General features: G+C 37.6%; 1 protein-coding gene across 1 annotated transcript; it reads right to left on the minus strand.

The window, feature by feature from the left end:
* Positions 1 to 20240: 20240 nt before the first annotated feature.
* Positions 20241 to 22540, minus strand: LOC311277406 (olfactory receptor 10J5-like; the record flags this gene model as incomplete). The annotated part of the gene is made up of 2 exons (XM_084387711.1): positions 20241 to 20341; positions 21598 to 22540. 2 exons carry the CDS (start codon positions 22538 to 22540, stop codon positions 20241 to 20243), a joined length of 1044 nt encoding a protein of 347 aa, XP_084243837.1.
* Between the last annotated feature and the right edge of the window lie 2872 nt (positions 22541 to 25412).

A 25412-nucleotide genomic window follows, 5' to 3' on the forward strand; every position in this document is an offset into this window, starting at 1 on the left:
TCTTGTTCTGTGGAGAAAGCTGAATAGTAGGAGAAAGCTGAGTAAGTAACCATCCTCCTTTTCCCGGACTTGTCCGGCGGGCGAGATCGTTCAAAATGTCCGGGATTCAGCTTTTGATTTCTGCGGTCGCTATTCCTTGTTTACATGCACACCTTTTGTTTCAATCTAACTGAATTCATTCCGATTGGTGAATTTGAATGTAGTGTTTACATGAACGCTAAACAAGTGATCGGTTGATGTGCGTTTTACCATTGCTAAGAAAAATTCCCGCTCCTCCGTGAGAGATGGGAGACCCGGCGCGTCTCAGTAATCATGCCACCGGCCTCGCGCTGTTCTCCCGCGGCCGTCAGCCTCGTCCTGCTCGCCACAGTAAACATGATGAATGAATGGCGACTGTAGAACGCAAAAGCCGAATCCCGGACATTTTGGGCTATCTCTAAATCCCTCGCAAACTCATCACGTAGGCTAGCTTTGTTGTTTTAAACTGCACACTCTTGCCGGTAGGCGTGGCCTCCTAAGACAGCGAAGCAAGTGCATTCTGGGAGTTGTTGTCTTTCATCCACATAAGCCAAAAATACATTTTCTGGCTTTTCTCAGTCTAGAAAGCTCCAAATTCAAAAATTTCTTCACATTTCTTCTACTTAAATGACCTATTTTAAATACACATTCATCTTCCCAGAGGTGAAGTATCCCTTTAATGTGAGTGATACTCAACTGAAATATAGTTCATTGTATTGTACATTTAATCATAACAGGTCAACAGATTCAACAAAAATAAATGACTGAAGTTGTACTTAAATATTTAACAACAACAAAAAAAATTATTTGTGCGGTAGGTAAAAGTTGCGTTTGTAAATTCTGCCCTTACAGCACCTGTTAGCAGAAACAAACTAGATGTTTCAGTTCATACCTCACATTTTCTTTGGTTTGCACAAAAAGAAAGTTTCATCTAAAAAAATTACATAGCAGCATCCTTAAAATAATTTCATAATTATCATATTTGAAATACATGGTGAAACTTCCCTAGTAAAAAAAAAAAAAAAAAAAAACCTATACCAAAATGTATTTAAAATAAATTTATTTCATCCTTGAGATTTACTGATAAAAATATTATAATAAACTTTATTTAGAGTACTTCTTATTTGCACAATGCAAATTTCTTAATATTAACCCTAAAATGTGTTTTAATATCACTGTTAGTAAGGACAGTATGATCACTGTATAATATCTTTAGTCTTTTATTGCAAGATATTTACAATGTACCTAAAGTATACTTGCAATAGTTCCACTTTAGCACAATCAAATATACTTAAGTATATCTTTAGTTGGACCACTATTTCTTGATATCTAAAGTGCATTAAGTACAAAATTAGTTGTTCCAATTTAGCAGACTTTAAGCATACCAATTTAGTATACTAACAGTACAATTGCAAGGTATTTATGTTAAGTACATAAAAATGTAAATGTATTTGTAGTATACTTAGCATAAAATACATGTTTTTCAAATACATTTTAGTATATTTATTTTTTCACTTATAGGGCAACCAGAACTAAGTATAATTAATTCTTTATTTAATGATATTTAGACATATGTTTAAGCTTCTTTTACGAACCTCTTTGAGTTTTAAGCCATAGATTAAAGGATTTGATAGAGGTGGCACAATAACCATCAGTAAGGCAAAGTATAATTTGTCAATGATGTTTACACACTGCCAACCTGTTTAACAACACAACTCCAATGAACATAGAAAGTGGTACAGTCCAACAGAATAGGAGCAACATGCCACATGTATTTTTGTTCATCTTTGAGTGATAGTCTAAGGACAGCATATGGCCACATGTCTGTCATATGCCATCACTGTTTCAGTAATGTAGTACACTCACACATATAGCTGAAATTAAGCTTTAGCATAAGTTCTGCCAGGAAGACTCAATTACTATGTCACTTATTACCTTCACATCTATCCAATCATGTCCTAATACTTGCTGTATAAAAGATCGGTACTTACACGTTTGAGTTCGCAGACGCTGACGCAAACAATTACCTCCATCCTCCCCACCATTACCAGGATGGTCCTGTCCATACCTCCCTTCGTCTTCAGGCAGGAAATGCAGATCCGCTACCCTCGGATTATGCACTACGGAAGGGGCCTACGCCAAAGAACTTTATAAATAATTGCTTGCTGGGCTGTCAATAAATTTATGCTTTGTTTACATCATTCTATCACCCGAGAATTTCTGGTAGAACTGTAGATCACAAAAGCTTGGAGTGTGAACATAAAAAAGGAATCACATATGAATCCAGTTAAATCATGCAGGAATTTAGGATAAATCCTGTTGCTCCATATAAATAATTTACACATAGATTGCACAGAAAAAATATGCATTGGTTCATGAAGGGCTCTCTCCAAAATAATGACCACACTGAGCCAAATGTTCACAAACAGTATCAAAGCATAAAGAACCAAAAAGCATGTGAAATATACATGCCGATATGATTTGGAGCCTTTAGGTTCCACCAGAGTGTAGACTGTAACATAAGTCCTGTTGTCCATTTATGTTAATCCAAAAATTTGTCCCTATACAAAAATCATGGTGATTTGATGTGACCACAAGTTGATCAACACTGACAGCAATGTTCTAGCTTGAAAATATGACACTAAAAATAGCATGCATTCTCTTTGAACACAATTAGTCCTAACACCAATCAATTGCTCATTGCTGTTGAGTTGTTACCTTGCATGAAATTGAGGCGTTAAGGATCACTGATGTGCCTACAAGTTTTGTGCTTCGGAAAAAAACAACCTTTTAGTGAGCAGTTCTTAAAATAACCATTTTTGTTTTAGTGTGAAGAACATTTAAAAAATCTAAAGAACCTTTTTCCACTATAAAGAACCTTTTGTGCAATGGAAAGGTTTATTTTTAAGAGTGTAGTGTATTATTTCAGCTGTTTAAGAGGCAATTTCACTTTTGTCTCTTTATCATTCTAAAGCAAGTTCTAAGTCCAAATTTGTATATATATCCACGGAAAAATCACCTACTGGTCTTTACTTTTTTAACACGGTTTTGCTCCTAAACCGAAAGTGAAATGAGATCTCATTTAAATCCAGTTCCTCCAGTTCTTTGTTAAAATACTGTATAATCCTGTTGTCCATTGAATATAAAATCCATTTTACTACTTAAATAATCAACCCCCTTAAATATGAACTATAGCCTAAAATGCATTTCCTCAAAAGCTTTTCTTTACACATGTACACATTCTTTACCCCAAAAACACCTTTATAACAGAAACTCTTTTAAATACCAACATAATAGAAGATTAAGGGGCCATTCACACATAACGCATTTTTCTATTCCACTGCACTACTTTTACATTGTTTTTCAATTTAAACACACGATAGACGAACGTGTTTAACAGTTGTACTCGTGTCTTACGTCTTTTGCAGCATCTTATGCATGATGCAGTTCTCAAGTTAAAACAAGTTCCACTTTTTAAAAAATCATCTCCAGACCTTGTGTTTTTGTTCACTCTAATGACCTGCATCCTGCATTTTTAAATTATGTTTTATTAAAAAAAAGTTAGTAAGGAACACGTTCAAATAAGGCCTATACATAGCCGACTCACCTATGTTCCTCAACAGTTTTCAGCATCCCTCCACCAGCCCGACTCCTCACTTTTTGCTTGTTCCTATCATAGCCAGGGATACGGGGGAGTACTGTCCAGCACATCAAATACTCTTTTACTCTATCTGATTATTATTACTCTTGAATTGCAAAAAACATGTTCTGTGTGATTGGCCCAAACTACTCTCCCCATTTACTCATCTAACACTTTATTTCAATATTTACTCTCCCTATCCAGCCCTGTGCACATCATGATGGGAAGTGGAAATCCTGTTTTCTATCGAGTTACTTAATTGAAACATGCTCTTTCAACATGAAAACAAAAAGTTAAGCCAAATAGTAACCGTTTCAAATCCGTTTAACATGAATCTTTAACTCTTTTTTTTCCTTTATTGGCCAGACATTTGAGATGCATAGTATTCAAAATTCGGAGTGGGCCAATGGAAAGTGCTGCCTGCTTGGTTGCACGAAGAGCAAATCTGTGGTCATTTGCAGTTCGGAGACCACCTCGGGGGATAAACCCTCACCCTGGTCTAGGTCTTTGAGCAGGTCTGACTGGTAGGCATGCAGACTGCTTTAGTGTGCAGAGCCCCACCAGACTGACCGGCCGCTGCATACTCTTTGCCCACAAGCCTATAGATGTTGTATAACGTGAGCCTTCAGCGATGAGGATGTCCCCGGGGAGAGATAGCTTGCTAAATTCCCTTCTACCTGAGGTATCCTCCTATAATACTGCTCACACAGCCTCTCCACTGTCGAATAACTCAAAGTTGAAAGAACCATGCAAGCAGAGTATGATACCGCTCATCTAAGCGACCACGTTTCGGGAAGGACCAGCTCAGACTTAGTCGGGCATTGGCACGATTTATAAGTTCTAATAACTCATCATATGCAGGGCTTTGATGAGTGGAGCAGGAGATCTTTTTGATATATTTTATCAGAACCAGAGGCGATTGTGATTGTGATTGTGAAGAAAGCCAGTCGGGAATGGAGCTTTCTAAATGAGCACTTGTCACAGTGCACGCATCCAACCACCTCGAGGACTGAACGTGTATGCACCGCTCCCAGACAGATAACACACATAATCATGTCCATTGATATTTTGAAATGCAGGATTTTTCTTTTCTTTCACAAAGCTTCCTGAGGACATCTTTGCAGATGCCCTTTTTATATGCTCAGGTGCACAGTCATCGCACTGCGTTGGCAAATGATTGGCGTGACTACACACGTTCCTCAGACATAGGGTTCCACAATGGCGCGCCCCAACTGACGCAACATTGAGTTCCCTTAAAAAAAGAACCAGATATTTTAAGAAAAGTAATGTACCTTGTATAATCAGTTTGCTCTGTCTGCTTGTCTCAATCTGCACAACTCAATCATCAGACAAACATAGACAAACCACCATCTTTTTCAGCCATACTGGTTTAAGGTCAGGGATACTTTCACAAACATAACAAGTTGTTTGTCTCACAGCATTAGACACTGTTTACCAAGTATTAAACTGGCCTGAGAGGAGAATAAAGAGATCCAGAGGTCATTAACTATCATGAGTTTGATAATTGTCCCCCTTGGGCCATAATTTCTCTGACTAGTCCCAGATGTGAGAGCCATGGACAAACCACAGTCCTAGTGATGACAGTCAGGCCACAATCTCTGACCATCCTCATTATAAGTTTTAGAAAATGTTGCTAATATTTTGCTAATTTTGTATTTAAGGGACACATATGGTATTTTCCTTCACTTTTACTTCACATTTCCTCTCAGAAAGTGAATTTTCTTCTCTAATTTCCTCTCAGAGACCAACACTGCAGACTCTGGTATTATCCATTATGCAGGTTTTCATAAAAAAAAATTTGATTTTACAATTAGGATTTTCCTAATTTACCTGGATAACAGTATATGAAATGAAGAGTAAATGGACACTTCTGCTGCTTTACAGGTACAAAGTCTGTAATGAAACTAAAATATAAAAAAGCAACAGTTCTCAATAAATTCTAAGACCAAATTTTCTGAGCTGTTATCCACATTCATTTCATAGTTCTATTATCTTTACAATGTCATTACAATGTCAATAGACAAAAAAATCTACTCAAGTAACCTTTATTTATGTAATGCTTTTAAATACAGATTGTTTCAAAGCAGCTCCCCAGTGATAAACAGGAAAATAACAATCATACAAACTTCATCAAAATGAGACAAATTGAAATAAAGCAGCTCTACAGAAGACAATAGTGTCATTATTCATCTTAAAAGTCCAACTGAAATCAAAATTGACCCTATTTACTTTGTTAGCGCATATTACTAGTCTTGTGGTGAAAAATTAATCCGTGCAAGTTAATACACAGGAAAAAATTGTTTGCCGTCGTAATCTTTAATCAAAGTCTGAAAAGTTACTTCCGGTCTGGAATGGCTGATGATGTAGGTTTGATAGCTTGGGTTGGGAAACGTTTAAACACTCCCCTCAAAACGTTAGACTGCTATGAGTGAGAGATGGAGAGGATAAGCGCTAGAGTAAAACCCTGCCCTCTGTTCAATATTCCTTTTCACTGGGAAATACGTCACAACACTGGAGAAAAGTCGTTTGCAACTTCCGGTTCACGCAGACTTTAAGTCAGTTTCAATCAGTCCAATGACAGACATTGTAAAATAAGTGAATTATGAAATGAAGTTGAATGAGCTATATAAAGCAGCTCTTCAGAAAACAGTGGTGTCATCATCCAGTCTTTTTTTTTTTATATATATATGTCCTTATACTTTAGTGTCAACTATATTGTGGACTCAGCAAAACTGGAAATCACTGTACATAGGCAAAAGTACTGAACCTATCAGAACTCAACAATTTCATCACACATTTGAAGTCACAGGCCCTGGTGGTAAGAAGTGAGGTCATGAATCCAGCTGAATGAAAACTGATGCTCTTCTGGCAGAGTGGCACACACAGTCAGGCAGAGCATATGGTAGCGGCATATGTTACGGCTCATTAGGTATAATTACAGTATAAAAAAAATCATTGCTGTGATATTTTCTCACACTGTAGGCTTTTCAATAAACCTTTGTGAACAGAAGCCATTAATTCTCACAATCAACTAAGATCTTAAAAGAAAGTCTACCATAATAACATCAAGCTCTTTGATGTAGTTGGGGAGTTCCTTTTGTCCTGTCAAGTTCTGGTTTAAAGTCAATCATTTAAGTAATCATAATGTTACGGTGACGCATTGCTGCCACATACATATTATTTTTTCCTCCCAATTATGTCGTAATAACGAGATCTTATGTCGTATTAACGAGATCTTATGTCGTAATAACGAGATCTTATGTCGTTTTAACGACATCTTTTCTCGTAATAACGTGATCTTATGTCGTTAAAACGACATCTTTTTCTCGTAATAACGAGATCTTATGTCGTTAAAACGACATCTTTTTCTCGTAATAACGAGATGTTATGTCGTTAAAACAACATCTTTTTTTGCCCTTATAAGGACATGTGTAGTCATGTACAAAATATGCCTTTATCCACATAAAATTGACAGCCTATTGCGCCTTTATCACACGTTCAAAAAGCTTAAGCAAATATAGAAGCCCCCAATCATGCAAAATTAATCAATGAGGCCCTTTTTTGAAAATATATTTTATATAGGCTAGGATGTTTTATATTTTATATATAAGTTTTTTTTAATATGATATATTATATAGGCCTAATAAGATTTATTTTTGTTAATATGCTATATCTTCATTACCTAGAGATATAATTAAACAAAAAGTAGTCAAAACACATCTAACAGAACATAGCCTAAGTTGTTTATTTTTTACAACATTGTGTTCTTATTTTGTTTAATTAACGAAATGTCAATCTTCGTCTTTATAACAGAAGATACAATACAATACAAAAATCTTCAAGATAACGGATTGTCACCTTATAAACAGTCATTTTTTTAATGGAATAATACACCCTTATAATAAAGAAAAAGCTTCAGTGATAAAGAATATGAACGCAATGCATTTAATTATACGTTAAGCGTTTTCCTTCCATAGAAACCCTTTATTATAAAGAAAATAGGTGGCTCTTAACGTGTCTTTCTATGGGAGGATGGCATTGCGGTGCACAGCAAATATTCAATGCATTCAATGCAAATATTCAATGGTATTCAATGCAAAACAAAAATGAAAAATACAAGTAGCCAATAAAATAAACAAATTATTGTGGCATTAATTAGCCCATAAACAATATTTATTTTAAAGCCTAAACGAATTTGTTTAAAGAAAAACACCAGCGTTGGGCGTTTATCTGAGGCTAAGTGTTTCAGCCGCCCTTTTCAAACTGCCGCAATAAAATGCAACAGAATTTGATTAGTTAAACATGAAGAGGATTATCCGTCTGGCATGGCCGCTCGCTCTAACGTTAACCTAGATAAATGTTTGCTATTATGAAGCGCATATCCGAGTGTTTGTGCAGAGTATGGAGCGCGCACTATGACATGGATGGAGGCGCCGGTGCCATTACTCGCATTTTCCTATCAACAGTGGAAACAACTTAAAATACTCCATCATTTCTGGTCATACAGAAAATAATAATACATCAGTCGCAACTACTTTTATTTGTGTAAACTCACAACAACAAGAAAACGGTGTGCTTTTGTAAAATAAAATAAAACAAACAGGGCGCGCTTTCATGATCTCTGAATTGGAGCGCGCCTCAAAAATGAACTGAAAAACAGTGTATAGACAAGCCTCACAGACATGAGAAATATAACTATAACGTTTTTTTTTTTTTTTTAAATGTCCACCAACGAAAAACAAATCCAATCGAAAGCAAATACGGTACCATCTGATAATGTAATCCTGTCTGTAAAGGCGCATCTAGGCTACATTACAGCGGAGATGTATGGAGATACAGTGCAGGCAGCCTACACTGAAAAGACTAGTTCATTAATAAACAATTAAAATGCTTCGTTATTTTTTTTCAGATAGGCCTACATTTATTATATCATTAGCCTACTTTTGCCGGCGCTTTGCGGCAAGTTTAATGCTTGCGCTTGAGCGCGGAATATAGGCTATACCCTACATGCACCCAGCTTTGAATATAAACGTGCGATTAGTCCTAATTGCTTAAATGAATGACTAGGCCTACTAGTCTAGAAAAATCCTTTAGTCTATGGCAACTCTAATCAATAGCCTACAGTTAATATTTGACATTATTTCATTAGTAATTAGTATCCAGCTCTTCACATTTAATTAGTTGAGCTAGCATAATTAATGAACTAATAAAAGAATAAAAGAAAATTTTAATTAAGATACTAACCATATATTTCTATATAGCATTGCTTATTCCACCACACAAAGGACTGTTTATAAGGTGACATCCGTTATACATGTGAAGATTGTAGGCTGTATCTTGAAGATTTTTGTATTTATTGTATTGTATCTTCTGTTATAAAGACGACATTTCGTTAATTAAACAAAATAAGAACACAATGTTGTAAAATTTTCTGTTTTGTGTTTTGACTACTTTTTGGTTAATTATATCTCTAGGTAATGAATGAAGATATAGCCTATTAACAAAAATAAATCTTATATATAATATATTATATATAGGCTATATATAAAAAAAACGTATATTTAAAATATTTTCCAAAAAGGGCCTCATTGATTAATTTTGCATGATTGGGGGCTGCTATATTTGCTTAAGCTTTTTGAACGTGTGATAAAGGCGCGATAGGCTGTCTGGATAAAGGCATATTTTGTACATGACTACACATGTCCTTATAAGGGCAAAAAAAGATGTCGTTTTAACGACATAACATCTCGTTATTACGAGAAAAAGATGTCGTTTTAACGACATAAGATCTCGTTATTACGAGAAAAAGATGTCGTTTTAACGACATAAGATCTCGTTATTACGAGAAAAGATGTCGTTAAAACGACATAAGATCTCGTTATTACGACATAAGATCTCGTTATTACGAGAAAAAGATGTCGTTTTAACGACATAAGATCTCGTTAAAACGACATAAGATCTCGTTATTACGAGAAAAGATCTCGTTAAAACGACATAAGATCTCGTTATTACGACATAAGATCTCGTTATTACGACATAAGATCTCGTTATTACGACATAATTGGGAGGAAAAAATAATATGTATGTGGCAGCAATGCGTCACCGTATAATGTAACCCTACGGTGGTAGTTCTGCTTATAGGCAGGCTAAGATCTATTGTAGGAGTTATCTAAATCTAGATTCGATGAGGAGGTTGGTTATGTACTAATCATATGGTCAAAAGACTCCACTCCAAAGGAAGCACAGGACAATAGATTAAAGTTTGAATGTAGTTCTTGTTCAAATTATTTTTCTTATTCAAAATTCAATATGTAGTTCAGTTCACACAGCATTAGTACCATTGATGTTAACAAATCGGCTACAACTTTTGAGATCTCATGAAACAAAAACAAAAAGGAAAATCTTTCAAAGAAAAATTAGTTACCCTTGAGTGCACTCAAATATTTTAACTGTCCAACCACCCCTTCAATACTTAGCGTCCACAGAGACTATTTATATAAGAGACATGCCACTTCCTCAATCCTCAATACAACTATATAAGGAGACCCATAACGGCAAAGAAGGCGGTTGTATGCACATTGTCCCGCCCCTCCCGCTGGAAAGCCAATCATCTGCTTTTAACAGTCAAGCCGGGAAACATTTAAGCCTATCGTCTGGTTCCACTGACGCCAGCGCACAGTTGAGGTTTTGCGACAGCAGAGATGATTTGGCGACAGAGAGTTGTTGTGGTGTGTGCAAGATCAGATGGAATCCACATGGAAGAGAGTGATAACAACGCGAAGGCACCGGACTACCAAGGTAGTTAAAGCATTTTATATCGACCACAAATATGTTACCTTACATTCTAAGTAAAAGACACGAAATATGTCTTATTTGATCGGTGAGTAATGTAGATGAACTGCTGCGCTTGTGACATGGCACATATTTAACTGAAAGAACAAGCAGAGAGAGAGAGAGCCCCGGTCGCGTGCGCGCACTCTCTCTCTTCGGAGCCAGCCGAAAGTGTAAACAAGACTTCACCGTCTCCAAATTAAGCGCTGTCTTGCTCTCTCTCCCGCACGCATATTAATCAAAATAAAACGACATGATGGTAAAAGGTCGGAAGACCAAAGTTTCATGTGGAGCATTTGGAGATTTATTTTTTTCCTGAATTACTGCTGGGTGTGAATTGTGCTAAAATACGTTGCCTTATCTTCTCTGAAATGCGTTCCACACATTCAGCTGACATAAAATTACTCTCTAAATAAACGAAAAAACCTATCCAGTGATGTAATGTTTTCTGTGTTGACACTAACCTTGTGGGATGTCCATGTCCTAACTGCTGGGATAATCACACAACCGTATGACACGTCCAATTCGCGAACTAATGACTCCTTTGAACCGATTCATTTTAATGAATAGTTAAAACAACTGATCTATACAATACATTTTTATTACTGATAAAGTGCAAACCTGCTTATATTTATATAATGGAGAACAATATTGACATTGAATATTGCACAACACCGGCATTCTGGATAGAGACGTAAATGAAGTTGGTGTCATGAACCCTTGCGCATGCGTAGTAAAAGTATAACCTGTGGGGAAAAAGGCGTTTTAAACCTTATTTTGGGGCAAAGTCATCAAACTTTTTCAGCGATTTTTAAGCGATTTTTATCATATTTTACTGCTGTTTCTATAACCTACATGCAGTTTTTATGTCCCGGCGACCAGTGAAAGTGCAGTTCTGACTCTCTGCCCATTCATTTAGATAGGAGCCTGGTCTTGTTAGTCCGAAATAGCTGCCCGGAGGCGTTGCCAAGATGGCGGCCGAGTGGCACGACTTGCCTAAAAGGACTTTGGCGTCCATATCAAACCACCCAATGGAACCGTTGCAGCGCTGTAGTTGAGGCAGTGGACCAGGGAACCAGGCACCAGGGCGAACAGAGAGGAATCCAGCTTCGGTGGAAAGAACACCAGGGATCCGGGACCAGAAGAAGCCTAAAAAAAACAGTCTGTGGGGCAACATCCACTGCTATTGTAGATAGCCAGACTGTTTTTGTTTTGTTTTTAATCCACTGTAATCCACTGTAATGTTGAAATGTAAACTTTTTTGTCATTTCACCATTTTAGCTTCAAGCTAATCAACACAAAATGATAGTTTTCACTCACCGAGATAACTTTGTTTTACAACAGGTGTTGTCTAATTTTCAATGTAGTTCAACCTCGAGGATATATTTCGTTTTCTAAATCAATTTTAATCTTAATATTTACTTCTGCTCTGGCTCCCGTTTTTCCAGGCTTTTTCAAGGCAAGGCGAATGGCAGAAAACAGCAGAAGAAGAACATTTCATTGTGCACTGCCACCTAGTGGCGAACTAGATATTGCACTTTACTCTAGTTTTAAGTGTTTGCATTAAAGGTCATTTCAGGTCTTTATTGGGGCAAAATTGACAAGGTTACAGTAACACAAATGTTTGGAATTTGGATAATTTGATAAGCAGGACTTTGAAACGTGATTAATATTAAAGGAGAACTCCAGTCAATTTTAACATTGAGCTCATTTTTTTGTACATTTGGAGTGCTGTCAATACAGAGAACAACGACAAAAATCGGTGTTGCCTACACCGAGTTATTCTATTTTTTAAATTTGCAGTAAAGTAGTCAATTGCCGAGTTCACGCGCATAGGTTTAGTTACCTATGATCACGCGCGTGAACTCGGTAATCGATTACTTTGGACTTCAATCGAAAACAGGATGTAAACACAGGTATTTGCGCTGGCTTAAATAACATCAAGGATGTTAACAGGCTAACAGGCTAAAAGCAGGTTTAGTACTTGCCCCATTGAAGTCAACAGGGTGCAAATTTTAAAAATAGAACAACTCGGTGTAGGCAACACCGATTTTTGTCGTTGTTCTCTGTATTGACAGCACTCCAAATGTACAAAAAAATGAGCTCAATGTTAAAATTGACCGGAGTTCTCCTTTAATAATAGGATAATTGTTGGCTCAGGCCTAGATGCATGTAATCTTCAATGAATATTCTTGGAATAGCTGAAAAATATAAAAAAAACATTATGAAATATTACTAAAGACATACAGCTGAAATTAGGAAACAAGGCTGAAGAGGATTCAAATAGTTATTACAGAAATGTTGAATGCGTATAATACAGTAGAAAATTACTTAATGGCTGATTAAAGACTTGACTTAAAGACTTAAAATGGCCAGGAACAGTTGCTAAAACATCTGTGGTCATGTTTAATGCCTTTGAGAAACCGAAGACGAATTTGAAACTAGATACACATGTTAATTAGGGGTCATTATTTCTCAAAACACCCAAATTCCCAGGGAGGCAATTTAAAGAAACCACTGATGAGTCTGAAGTACAAGGTCAACAAACTGTCACAGGTGGTTGCAGGAAGGCAGACAGAGACGAGGATATAATACCAAGAACGAAGGTTTAATGTAATTAAACACAGAACAGGTAACAACACACTAAATATAACAGAGATTGGACTGAACAGATGGAACTTAAATACAAACACAGATGACACTGATTAACGGAACACAGGTGATACAGATGATGATGATCTCCCTTGCGCATGCGTAGTAAAAGTATAACCTGTGGGGAAAAAGGCGTTTTAAACCTTATTTTGGGGCAAAGTCATCAAACTTTTTCAGCGAACACAGGTGATACAGCTGAACTAAATGACAGTAACCATAGAATGAAGGAGTGGCGAGAAAATAACAAAGGAAAACAGGAACCAATCAAAACACAAACTTAAAGTCCAAACAAGCACTGACACGTGACAGTACTCCCCCTCCCAGTAGGCGCGTCCTCACACCGTAGATAGACCAACTGCGGAGGGAGGGGGCTCAGGAGGAGGACGAAGAGCAGGTGAAGGGCAGACAGAAGACAGGAGGGAGCAGGGTGGAGCAGGTTGTGCAGGCGGCCAGGTCGGAGGGAGGAGCCATGGTGGAGGCAGGGCAGGCGACTCCAGGGGGCCGACTCCTTCCTGCCTCCTGGACTTCTTGCTTACCGAGAAAGAGGAATTGAACTGATTACGATCTGTTTGAAGCTCACAACGGAGTTTGGAGGTGTTTCTGTTCAATTTCCACCAAGCCACAATCGTGTCAAAGGGAGCAATTCGATTCAGACTCATTGGCGCTAAGCTGTGATTTACATGGAATGAGTCAATAGTTTAAAAGCTTTCTGAATCTTAGAATGAGCAAGTCATCGTGATTTGGTCCATACGCTACAGTACTTATCGAATGCCATTACGCAGCAATATGTGTGGGTGCATGCATATGTGAGTATGTATGTGTATATATATATATGCAATTTTATTTTATTTTTTTTATCTTTGATTTTATTTTGTGTTGGGGGGAGGGGAAGAGGGGGGGGGGGGGGGAAGCTGAGTGCTTGACAGTCATAGATAGTCTAAATATTCACTAGACTCACCTCTTCCTTGTCAGATTTACAGCCACTAGCTTCGCTATGTGTACTCGGTTTGCACATTTGCTGAACTGCACCCAGTCTATTCTTTATCAGGAGTGAATTGTCTTATTAGTGTTAAAGTGTTCTTTATGTTTGTTGGAGTCAACTCCACTACATAATCGGTTGTGATAACGTTTTTCTGGCCACTCGCCATGTCTAAGTGGACGAGTATCAGAAGGGATTTTCTTTTGCAATTTTTGAACATATTTGTGTTTTTGTTCTCTATGTTCTGGGTATTATTCGGGGGTTCTGTTTGATGGATGATTATTTTGTCTTACTTGGTTTTTAACTTTGTTTCTCACACGTTAACCTGATTGAGCTTAAAAAAGCATTTTTTTTTTCCTCCAACTTAGATCATTATGTTCTACTTGCCAGTTCTATGAATAATCCCTCTGTTAATTCTAAGGGGGGAGGGGTTGAACACAATATTAGAATCATTACATGGAATGTACGTGGGTTGGGTGGCCAAATTAAACATTCCAGAGTTTTTTCTCATCTAAAAACACTGTCCTCTGATATAATGTTTCTCCAGGAGACACATTTGTGTACAGGTGATCACATCAGACTGCGTAAACAATGGGTTGGTCAAGTATTTCACTCTAGTTTTAATAGCAAATCCAGAGGTACTGAAATTCTGATACATAAAAGAGTCATGTTTCTAGCAGAGCAAGTAGCCTACTTTCAGATCCTGAAGGACGCTTTGTAATTGTCAGTGGTATTCTTTTTCAATCTCCAGAAGTGTTAGTAAACGTATATGCCACAAATTGGGACAACTCTACTTTAATGTCTATGCTTTTCTCAAAAATCCAAAATCTTGACACTCATTACCTTATTTTTGGAGGGGACCTTAAAGGGATAGTTTGGCCAAAAATGATATTTAACCCATGATTTACTCACCCTCAAGCCGTTCGAGATGCATATGTCAATCTTTTTTCAGACGAACACATTTTCAGTTATTTTAGAAAATGTCTTAGATCTTTCAGTGGTTATAGTGTGAAGCTATGGGGTCCACCTCCTTCAAGTCCCAAAATGTGCATGCATCCTTCACAAAAGTGATCCATCCGGCTCCAGGGGGATAAACGAAGGCCTTCTGAGGGTAATCCGTGTGGTTTTGTCGTAAAAATATACATGTTTAAAACTTTATAAATGTAAATAACTGGCTTCCGGTAGCGGTCGTCGCGCGTTCACGGAGATGGATGCTGGCGTTTGACGTAGGACGTAGCGTAGGAAGCGTCGTGACGTAGAACAAACATGACAGCACAGCCAGAGAGCAGAGCAAAACAAAACTCTACGTTCGTTCTACGTCACGACGCTTCCTACGCTACGTCCTACGTCATACGCCAGCATCCATCTCCGTGGACCCCATAGCTTCACACTATAACCACTGAAAGATCTAAGACATTTTCTAAAATAACTGAAAATGTGTTCGTCTGAAAAAAGATTGACATATGCATCTCGAACGGCTTGAGGGTGAGTAAATCATGGGTTAAATATCATTTTTGGCCGAACTATCCCTTTAACTGTGGTGTCGATAATAATCTTGAGAAATCTGTTACTAAATCATCTTCCCTTTCTGCTATGTCCAAGTCTCTAATTTCACTGACAAATCAAACAAGGTTTTATATCCATGTGTAGATCCCTGGCGCTTTTTTCATCCCTCTGATAAGGTATTTTCTTTTTTCTCTAGTGTGCACCATGTTTACTTCCGGATTGATTATTTCTTCCTTGATAAAGCCCTACTTTTTTTGGTTGTTTCTTCAGATTACTCTGCCATTGTTATTTCTGATCATGCCACGCATATGTAAGATATCTCCTTTTTGCCCGCTTTTAAGAGCCGACCTCAGTGGAAATTCGATGTAGGGCTTCTCGCCAGAACTGACTTCTGTGAATTTCTATCCAAAAATATTGACTTTTTCATTGAGACTAACAAAACAGAAACCGTGTCTGCTTCTCTTTTATGGGAGACATTTAAAGCGTTTATTTGTGGTAGAATCATTTCTTTTAGTGCTCACTTAGCCAAGACTAGAAAATCTCGGCAACAAGAGCTTATCCGTTCAATTTTAGAGGTGGATAGCCAGTATTCCAGCGATCCCAAACCAGATCTTAAGTTGAAATGTTTGAAGTTACAAACTAATTTTGATTTGCTTTCAACAAATAAAGCAGAATATTTGCTTAAAAGAAGTAGAGCCACTTATTATGAACATGGGGACAGAGCAGGCCATCTTCTTGCTTCCCAGCTTAAACATCAGTCTGCATCCCGCTATATCACGAAGATTTATGATAACCATTCTTATAAGCTCGTTACTGACCCTCAAAAAATTAACTCTGTCTTTTCCTCCTTTAATTCCAGTCTTTATACTTTCTCAACCTCCTTCTAATGCTTCCTTAATGGAGTCTTTCCTACATCATTTAAATATACCCACTATTAATACATTATCAGAGGAGACATTAGATGTACCTCAGGTTAGATGAAATCACCACTTGCATTGGTCTCATGCAGTGTAACAAGGCTCCGGGGCCTGATGGCTTCCAGCGCAGTAATTTTCAGCGCACACTGTAAAAAGTTTAACTATTATTTACTCAATTTTATTGGTGAAACATTTTTACACTCAAAAAAATTGAGTAAATTTTAAAGCTGTGAAATCAATGAAATATACTGTATGAATTGAGTAAATGCAAGTAGAAAAATTAAGTAAATCTGAGTAACTGCATCTGGTACATTAACAAATAAAATTGAGTAGAAATAATTTAACATTTAAACATTTAAAAAACAATATTTATGAGTAATATTAACTGTTTTTATTAATGAGTAATATTAATTTTTTTATTTTCTCTAAACCTTTGTAAAATAGTACTCCAGACAACCAGCAGTATACATGACATTGGCCTTTATTTTCAATGAGTACAGCAATACAGCACATTTTAGACTGTTTTTAACATGTATTTGCCTGCATTTAAACTTATTTAACAAGTAAAAATGAAATATTTAAACATTCAGGTAGCCTAATTCAAGTGTAATCAACCAGTCTGTTATCCAATATCCACCGAATCTGCGCTGGTCCTCGCGCCGGAGACGGACTCGCCTCTGCGGGTGAACTTCGAACTTCATACCGCCGTCCTGCGTTTCACTCAGTCACAGCCGAAAGATACTGCGAGCGACTGACACAACCTGCCAATAAACAAACAGTGACAGTTCTGAGGACATTTTATCATCAAAATGATAATAATTATATTCATCATCATTAGGAATGAAGTCGTGTGTTTATGCAAAGCGTTTCAATCACGCAAAAAGACAGGCGCGACTCTCGTTTAGGTGTCAAATTACGCCTCTGTATGTTGTTTTGCATTAAATATGCACAGTAAAGATTTTATAGATAAAATAAAACATACACCAACCTGAATTTCACAGAGGAAATGCACCAAATCTGCGACGCTGAGAAGAGAGCTGTTGTCTGGAGACTGGAGAGTTCAAACAGCCCGCGCTCACTCAACCAACCGTCGAGCTGTCCTCAGGTCAGAGGGCGGGGGAGGGGTGCGTTGTTTTAATTGAGTAAACTTACTCAATTTTAAGAGTGTGTTAAATATATTAATAATATTGATTTGAATTAAGTAATTTTTTTGTTTCTTGAAACAGATCAGTTTAATTCAACATTCTCGAATATTTTGATAGAAATTTCACAAATATATTAAGTATATTATAAAGAAATAATTGGTTAGTCAAATACTAAATCATTTTATTGAAAAAAACTTAAATATATCTGTAAATTTTAGATAAAATTAACTGTTGGATTTTTACTCAATTATTTTGGTATGTTTAACTCAAACAATCAAATAAACGATATTCAGAGATTTTATTAAGTTAATAAAGTTAAAAATTTCTGTAATATTTACTAAGCCACAGAATTATTTTTTACACTGCAGTTAGCCCCGTTATTGTTTGATATGTATAAGGAGTCATTTGAGCAGGGTTTTCTCCCAGCCTCATTAAATCAAGCATCTATCTCCCTTTTATAAAAAAAAAATTAATAAAGACCCAACTTTATGTAGAAGCTATAGACCTATTATTTTATTGAATGCTGACATAATATTTCTAAAAGCACCCTACCTTTTCATTTTTCTCCAGCAGGGTTTCAATATTTAGGGGTAAACATTTCACACTCTTTCAGTTCTCTCCCTAAAAATAACTTCACGAATTTGGTTGATCAAATTAAACTTGACTTAAAATGATGGGACAGCCTACCCCTTTCTCTTGTAGGGAGAGTGGAGAGCATTAAAATGAATGTTTTGCCGCGTATTTTATTTCTCTTCCAGTCTCTCCCTCTTTTTCTACCTAAATCTTTTTTGAAATGTCTAGATAAAATCATCTCCTCATTTATCTGGGCTGGTAAGATTCCTAAAGTGAATAAAACTATTCTTCAACTAAACAAACGTGATGGAGGTCTAGCTCTGACAATGACAAGGCAGAGCAGGCAGCACCGTGCAGCAGCGAGTTATTCAGACCAATCAGGATAAATGCCCAACTTCAATTGTAATTTATTCCTATGCTGAGTCGTCAGCCTCTCTCCCTCATCCTGTACCGTGTGAACACAGGCAGGTTAGAGAGTTATGGTTAATGAAGGTGGTTAAAAAAAACCCCCAAAAAACAAGTAAATCTGTATTCAGATTTCAGAATGAGCGAATTGCAGAATTCAGATTGCAGTAGGCCTATACAGTATGTTGAGGTGTCTTGTTGTCTGTTCATTGATCTGTTCACTAATGAAGATGAACATAACTTGCTCACACTTTTTATAAACAGGGAAAATTCCCAACTTTAATAAAATAATCATTTAAATGTTTAGGACTTTTGAGATGAAAGAATGTACAGGGAGACTCGCTTGGTAATGTCATCTCATTCAAATCAGATGATTTCCTATTAATTCAATATAATGTGTGGTAATACCAATATGGCAGTGCAGAGTTATATCCAAATGTTTCTCTTTGAAAGCAATGACGTATCCTGCACATCAAAAATGTATTCTATACCCTGCGTGTTAAAAAGTGTCCATATGTGACGAAATTGGGAGTGAGAACGTGTTGCACAATCAGACAGAAAATTATTTTGCTATTTAAACAACGTGTCGCAGGACGTGAAAATGATTACTGTGTCAGGCTGAAACTAGCAAAAAACACTTGCGTCGATCGCACCCGGTGCTGCATTGCATCGGGTGTATGATAGGGCCCATTGAATCATATGTTCAAACGATTCGTTCATTCAGTAACGAAACACCATCATGTGTTGCTCAGAGGCGTAAAACATTCCTCTGTCTTTTTTTTCAAACTATTTTCGTTGGCGAAATGGAGCAAAAACAGCCAATACTGTGTCTAAAGTGTAAGTCACTTAATATGAACTTCTTGTTTATTGAGCTGCTGTATAAAATCAATATTACATTTGTAATCGTGCTGATATTTGGAGAAAGAAACGGCACTCTTTGTGAGACATTGTTTAACTATATTAAATTATATAAATATAAAAGACAAACAGATGTATTTTTTCCCATTATCTTGAATATTGAGGGCATTATAAATGCATTATAATAAACTAAATCACGCAGTGAAAGCATGCACTAGTGCAAGCTCACTAGTCTAACCTACTAGACTTACATGATGTAGATGGGTGCACTCTCTAGATGTGTTTTTGTAAAGTGAGGGACATACACAATAGTGTCAGATCGCACATCGTTAAAACAACAATCACGATAATATCACAGATAATATATATCGCACACCCCTACATCATGTATTTACTTCCTGAACTTTCTGCCTGACCTTTGATGGCCAAGGATGCCATCTCTGTACTCTAAGCTCTGTTATGGCCACGGAGGCCATCCATGAACTCACTGTGCTCCATGCCACGGAGGTCATGTTTTTTTCTCTGCTAGGACCTTCCAATCCACCAACTCCACCTTGGTGCTCTCTAGCTCCACTAAGGAGGTGGTCATCACCACCACCTGCTCCACCATGGTGGTCTACTGCTCCATCTACTCTGCCTTGGTGGTCTCTAGCTCCGCCATGGCCACCTGATCCACCATGGCCTCGTCCAGTGCTTCACAGCCCACACTCCAGACCCGCCACTGCTCCACAGACCAGGCACGCCATTGTTCCAAGGTCCATGTTCTCGCCCACTGCTACACGGCCCAGGCTCGCCACTGCTCCACAGTCCAGGTTGAAAGATTATGTGTATTTTCGGTTAACTTAAGTCAGATGCATTTACATTGTTACTGTGCCTCAAGATGCAATCAACTGAAAACAGTGTCTGTAAAGGTGTGAACCAAATGGCCCTTACAGACATATGGCCCATAGAAAATGATGGGTGTGAAACAACATTGCTTAGGGTAGATTGCAGCGTAGATCAATCTCCTGTGGGAGGTCCTAACAGTTGTCCTTTGTTTGTAGCCCTTTTGTCTTCATGTATAAAGTTCAGTCACACAGACAGAACTTTGGGTTAAGATTGTTAAAGGGCGACATGATTTCATCATGCTTATGCATGCATCATGCGACATGCTTACTTATTTTATGTACTGGAGAAATCTAATACATTGGCGAGCCACCCAAACCACTGCTCGGTCAAATACAGCAAAATCTAAGAAGGTCCACTGCCATGCCTTGATCCAGGGCCATTTCTACGTCATGGGCCTGGCTCTCCATCCCTTCCCCTGGACCGCCTCTGCTCCTCCACCCTCCTGGACTTTTTGTTGTTTTGGTTTTGAGGTGGGTGTGACATTAGGGCATCTGGAGCCGCCCTTTGAGGGGAGGGATATGTCACGTTGGTTTTGGGTTTCATCTCGCTCTCATCACACATCTCTCTTGGGTGAACTTGACCTTTAACCAGAAAATTGGGTGTCGGTCTGTTCAGTCTTTTTTTTTTTTTTCTCATTCAACATCTTGTTTCAGTCCAAAAAAAATTATTATAGCAAAATTGGTCGTGCATTTTGCCTTAAATTGTTTGAATAGTGCAATGTGGTTCAGCTGAATGAAATAAAGATAAATAAATAAAATTTTCTTTGCAATGTATTGCCAGAGACAGGACTGACTTGTGAAAAGTAATAGCAATATCTATTTGATTTACCTGTTTATAGAATGCCAAATTAATAGAGGAAACCTTGCACAAATACAATAATGATGTTAAGATAAAAAGACATCTACAGAAAACTCTTAAGAGACCATTATGATCCAGGGTAGGCCTACTTGTTAAGAAAATCTCTTTTTAGTCATATTTTTGGTCTTGAATCAAAAGACATATAAATATATCATATACATATTTCACACTTCATTAGTAATATGCTTATACAAAATTCATTTGGTCACAATTCATTTATAAAAAAAACAAAGTGTCATGACAACTGTTTAAGCATTCAGAAAAGTACAGAATTATATAATTATGTTTTACATATTCTTGGTGCACGTGAAACATTTACTCTTGATACAACACATGAAGTAAAAACTCTTTGGCGCACTGCTCTAATATTTAACCCATAGATTAGTGGGTTAAAAACAGGTGGCACTATAATTAATTCTAAAGCCAAAAAATGACGCAGACTCTCTGGAATGTCATTTGAACCATATCTGCTATACATTATATCAAATAACACAGCAAAAGTGAAATTTATCAGTAATAAAATGTGTGGCAGACACGTTTGCCAGAATTTCCTTCTGTTTTCTAAAGATGCTTTACATGCAGAGATCAGTTTAACATAGGACACTATTATGATAACTACAAAGCTAACAAATATGACAGAAACAATATATCCATAGACATTATTTACAAAAGATGATGCACAAGAAAGTTTTACAACTGACCAGTTGTCACAATATAATTTATCTACATGATAAGCACAAAATGGCTTCAAATTTGCTAACAGAGTGCCAGTGAACACAGAAATAGTGGGTACAATCCATGAAAACAGAATTAATTTCACACAGGTGAATTTAGTTAACTTGGAATGATAGTCTAAAGGTTTGCATATGGCTACATATCTGTCATAAGACATCACTGTTAATATTGTAAACTCACACAGTAAAGAGCTGTAAATAACAAAGATCTGCAGGGCACACATGTGAGAGGAGATCACATATGAATCCAATATTAAATCAGACAGAAATTTAGGGTAGAATCCTGAGGCTCCATAAACCCCATTTACACACAGATGAGACAAGAATATGTACATCGGTTCATGAAGTACTTTCTCCATGATAATAACCATAACAAGACGAATATTAATTAACAATATAAGCACATATAAGGCAAGAAAGCAAATAAAATACACATGTCTATATGATTTTGATTCTTTGGGCTCCATGAGGGTCAGTATCACAGGATAAGACATGTTATCAATCATGGTCTGCATGATCCCGGCTTAAATCACATGAATCAAAATGGAAATGCAATACAATTTATGAAGTTAAGATAAACTTTTAAAACAGTTTACATCTCATTAGTCTTCTGCATCCACTGTTGGCTGAAGGAAAGACAGTGAGTCTCTCACTAATAAACAGAATGTTGGGAGGATTGGTTGTTTTTTATTAGTATTTTATCATTTGGGAATTCTGTAAGAGATGTACTGAAATCTCTTGGGTTTAATTGTTAGCTCACGGGGGGGAAAACTGCATAAAACACATTTGATTTGTTATAAGTGAAAGCACAAATAAGCCTTCACCTTTTCGCACAATTTTTTTATTTTTATATATATATAATTTGTTGTAACATAATGTAGCATGACGCATCTTTATGGTAATGTGGTACTAAATAGATGAACAAAATACATATTCAAAGTATTTAAGTTATTTTCAGCTACAGGTATTAGGGTTTTTGTGTACATTCTTTGCACCAGTTTGCATTGTTGTGTGTAGCTATGGATCCTAGCACAAAGTTGAAAATATACTTCAGTTGTCCATTTGCTGATATGCCGCGTGCCCACTTGGAACCTGATTTCCAAGTGCAATGTTTTCTGGGATCAACAACTTTGTTGATCCTGGAACAACATTCCAATCAACCAATCAGATTTGAGGGACAAGTTTACAGTTTATGTCAAGTTTAGGCTTGGATTAGGTGCTTCTACATCAGTGTTATTCACCTATCATTTCACTCTGATTTTAGGCATGACTTATGGGTAGGGTAAGGTTTATGGGTAGGGATATGATTAGGATAAAATTTTCAGGCAGGAAGGTTGTTCCATGCAGGCTCAACACAATGGGCCCTATCATACAGCTGGCGCAATGCAGCGCCAGGTGCGACAAGAGTGTTTTTCGCTAAGCTGCGTCTCAATTCGCCTACTTATACTATGCCCTATAATTATGTACTCTTTTTGTGAAGAAAAAGTACTTTTGAGTGTGTAGAAAAAGAGTACACAATGGGAGTTGGAAGATTGAAAATGTAAACAACCTTTTTTAGCTCGATCAGTTTTACTTTGTTTAATGAAGAAAGATATGGTTTCGTTATCTACGATCTGTAAATCTGAAATTGTAGGGTGGATATTCGTGTGATTGTTAATTCGGAGCAGCGAAGAAAACCGAAGAAAGCTAGGATGAACATTGCCTCTAGTGTGTGGGCGGTGTTGGTGGAATGGTATCCGAGACGGAGAGTTGAAATACATTTGGTGAGTATGTCGATTGTAATAGGTTGTCTGGTATCTGGGCGGGTGGGATGAGTTATTTGAATTCCTTTAATGAGAAGGGAAGTTTGAGAGTTATTTATAGCGGGGGCAGGCTTACCGTAGGCTAATTTATGGAAAAATGTAATGCCGCTTAGATAGCTTTTTATGGATCCGGCTTGGAGACCTTTTACTCTGTTAAGGTGAGATATGAAGGACGTAATGGATAAAAGAGAGAAATCGGGATACGGAAGGTTGTGAGAGAGGTTAAATGTTTTGAAAGATTTCCATGCTGTGTAATATGTTTGCAGGGTTCTAGGTGAAACTGCTTGGAGGATGGGATTGATAGAAGTGTCCAGAAGGGATTTTAGCGGATGATTTATGGGAAGATCAGCTGAGAATAATGAGGGACTGGGGCGTGTTTGGCAGTTATTATAAACTGAACGCAAGCAGAGATCGCAGGTGAGCGAGAACGGCCTTTGTTAATGCAGTACACAGTTGTTTCGTTGTCGCAATGGAACAGAATGCTTTTAGTTGACCACTCTTTCCCCCATAGGGAAGCTGCGATGATGATCGGCTAGAGCTCGAAAAGGGCAGAGGAGGCTAAGGACTGAGGTGTGTCTAGGAGCTGGGGGGGCCAGGGAGACGCAAACCAGCGTCCTTGGTAAAATCCCCCGAAGCCAATCGAGGGGGCTGCGTCGGTGAACAGTTTAATATCGAGGGGGAGAGAGATGTAGTTATCGTAGAAAAAAGTTAAGCCATTCCACTGGTTAAGGAAAGTTATCCGTTGTGTGACACGAGTTCAAGTCCCGGCTAGTGGACTTTTTTCCTGCTTTTGTCCCCCTCTCTCTCTCTCCCTCCCCCACTTCGCTTCCTGTCTGCATAATGTCCTGTCATGATAAAAGGCAAATATGCAAAAAAAAATTTTTTAACTGATGCTGGTTAAGCTTCATCCACACACAAAATAGATTCGGCATCCTTTAAGCCACTACATCAACATCTCTCATAAAATGGTTTGGGGGAACGGATTCTGACAGCTGGATTGTTTGCTGTCGGATTATGTTTCACCCATATTTCTTACACAATGAGATTCTAATATTTACAAAACAGTTGTCAGCTGATTGGTGCTGATAGCCTAGTGGGCAGTTGTTGACATATAGTACAGTTGTGCTTTGTGTGACCTCAGTTTGAGTCCCGGTTTGTGGACTTTTCCTGATTTTGTTCCCATCTCTCTCTCTCCCACTTCACTTCCTGTCTACATAATGTCCTGTCATGATAAAAGTCAAAATTGCCAAAAGATTCATTTTTAAACTGATGCTGGTTAAGCTTTAGCCACACACAGAATAGATTTGGCATCCTTTAAGCCAATGCATCCACATATATCATCATGGGGGTGGGGGAACGGATTCTGACAGCTGGATTGTTTGCCGTCGGATTCTGTTTCCCCCATGTTTTTCCCCCAAGGCTTTTAATTACTTTCCGGCTCTTTGAAACTTTGTGGCAATGTCGAGGAAAGGCACTGAGTTTTTTAAGTGGGCTGACAGTGAGGTGGAGTTGTTGCTGCGAGTAACACAGGAGTATAAAGTGGCAAAAGCAAGCGAGAATGTAGACTGGGAGACGTGCCAAAACA

Source organism: Rutilus rutilus (assembly GCF_951802725.1).
Source record: "Rutilus rutilus genome assembly, chromosome: 18".
Classification (NCBI taxonomy): Eukaryota; Metazoa; Chordata; class Actinopteri; order Cypriniformes; family Leuciscidae; genus Rutilus; species Rutilus rutilus.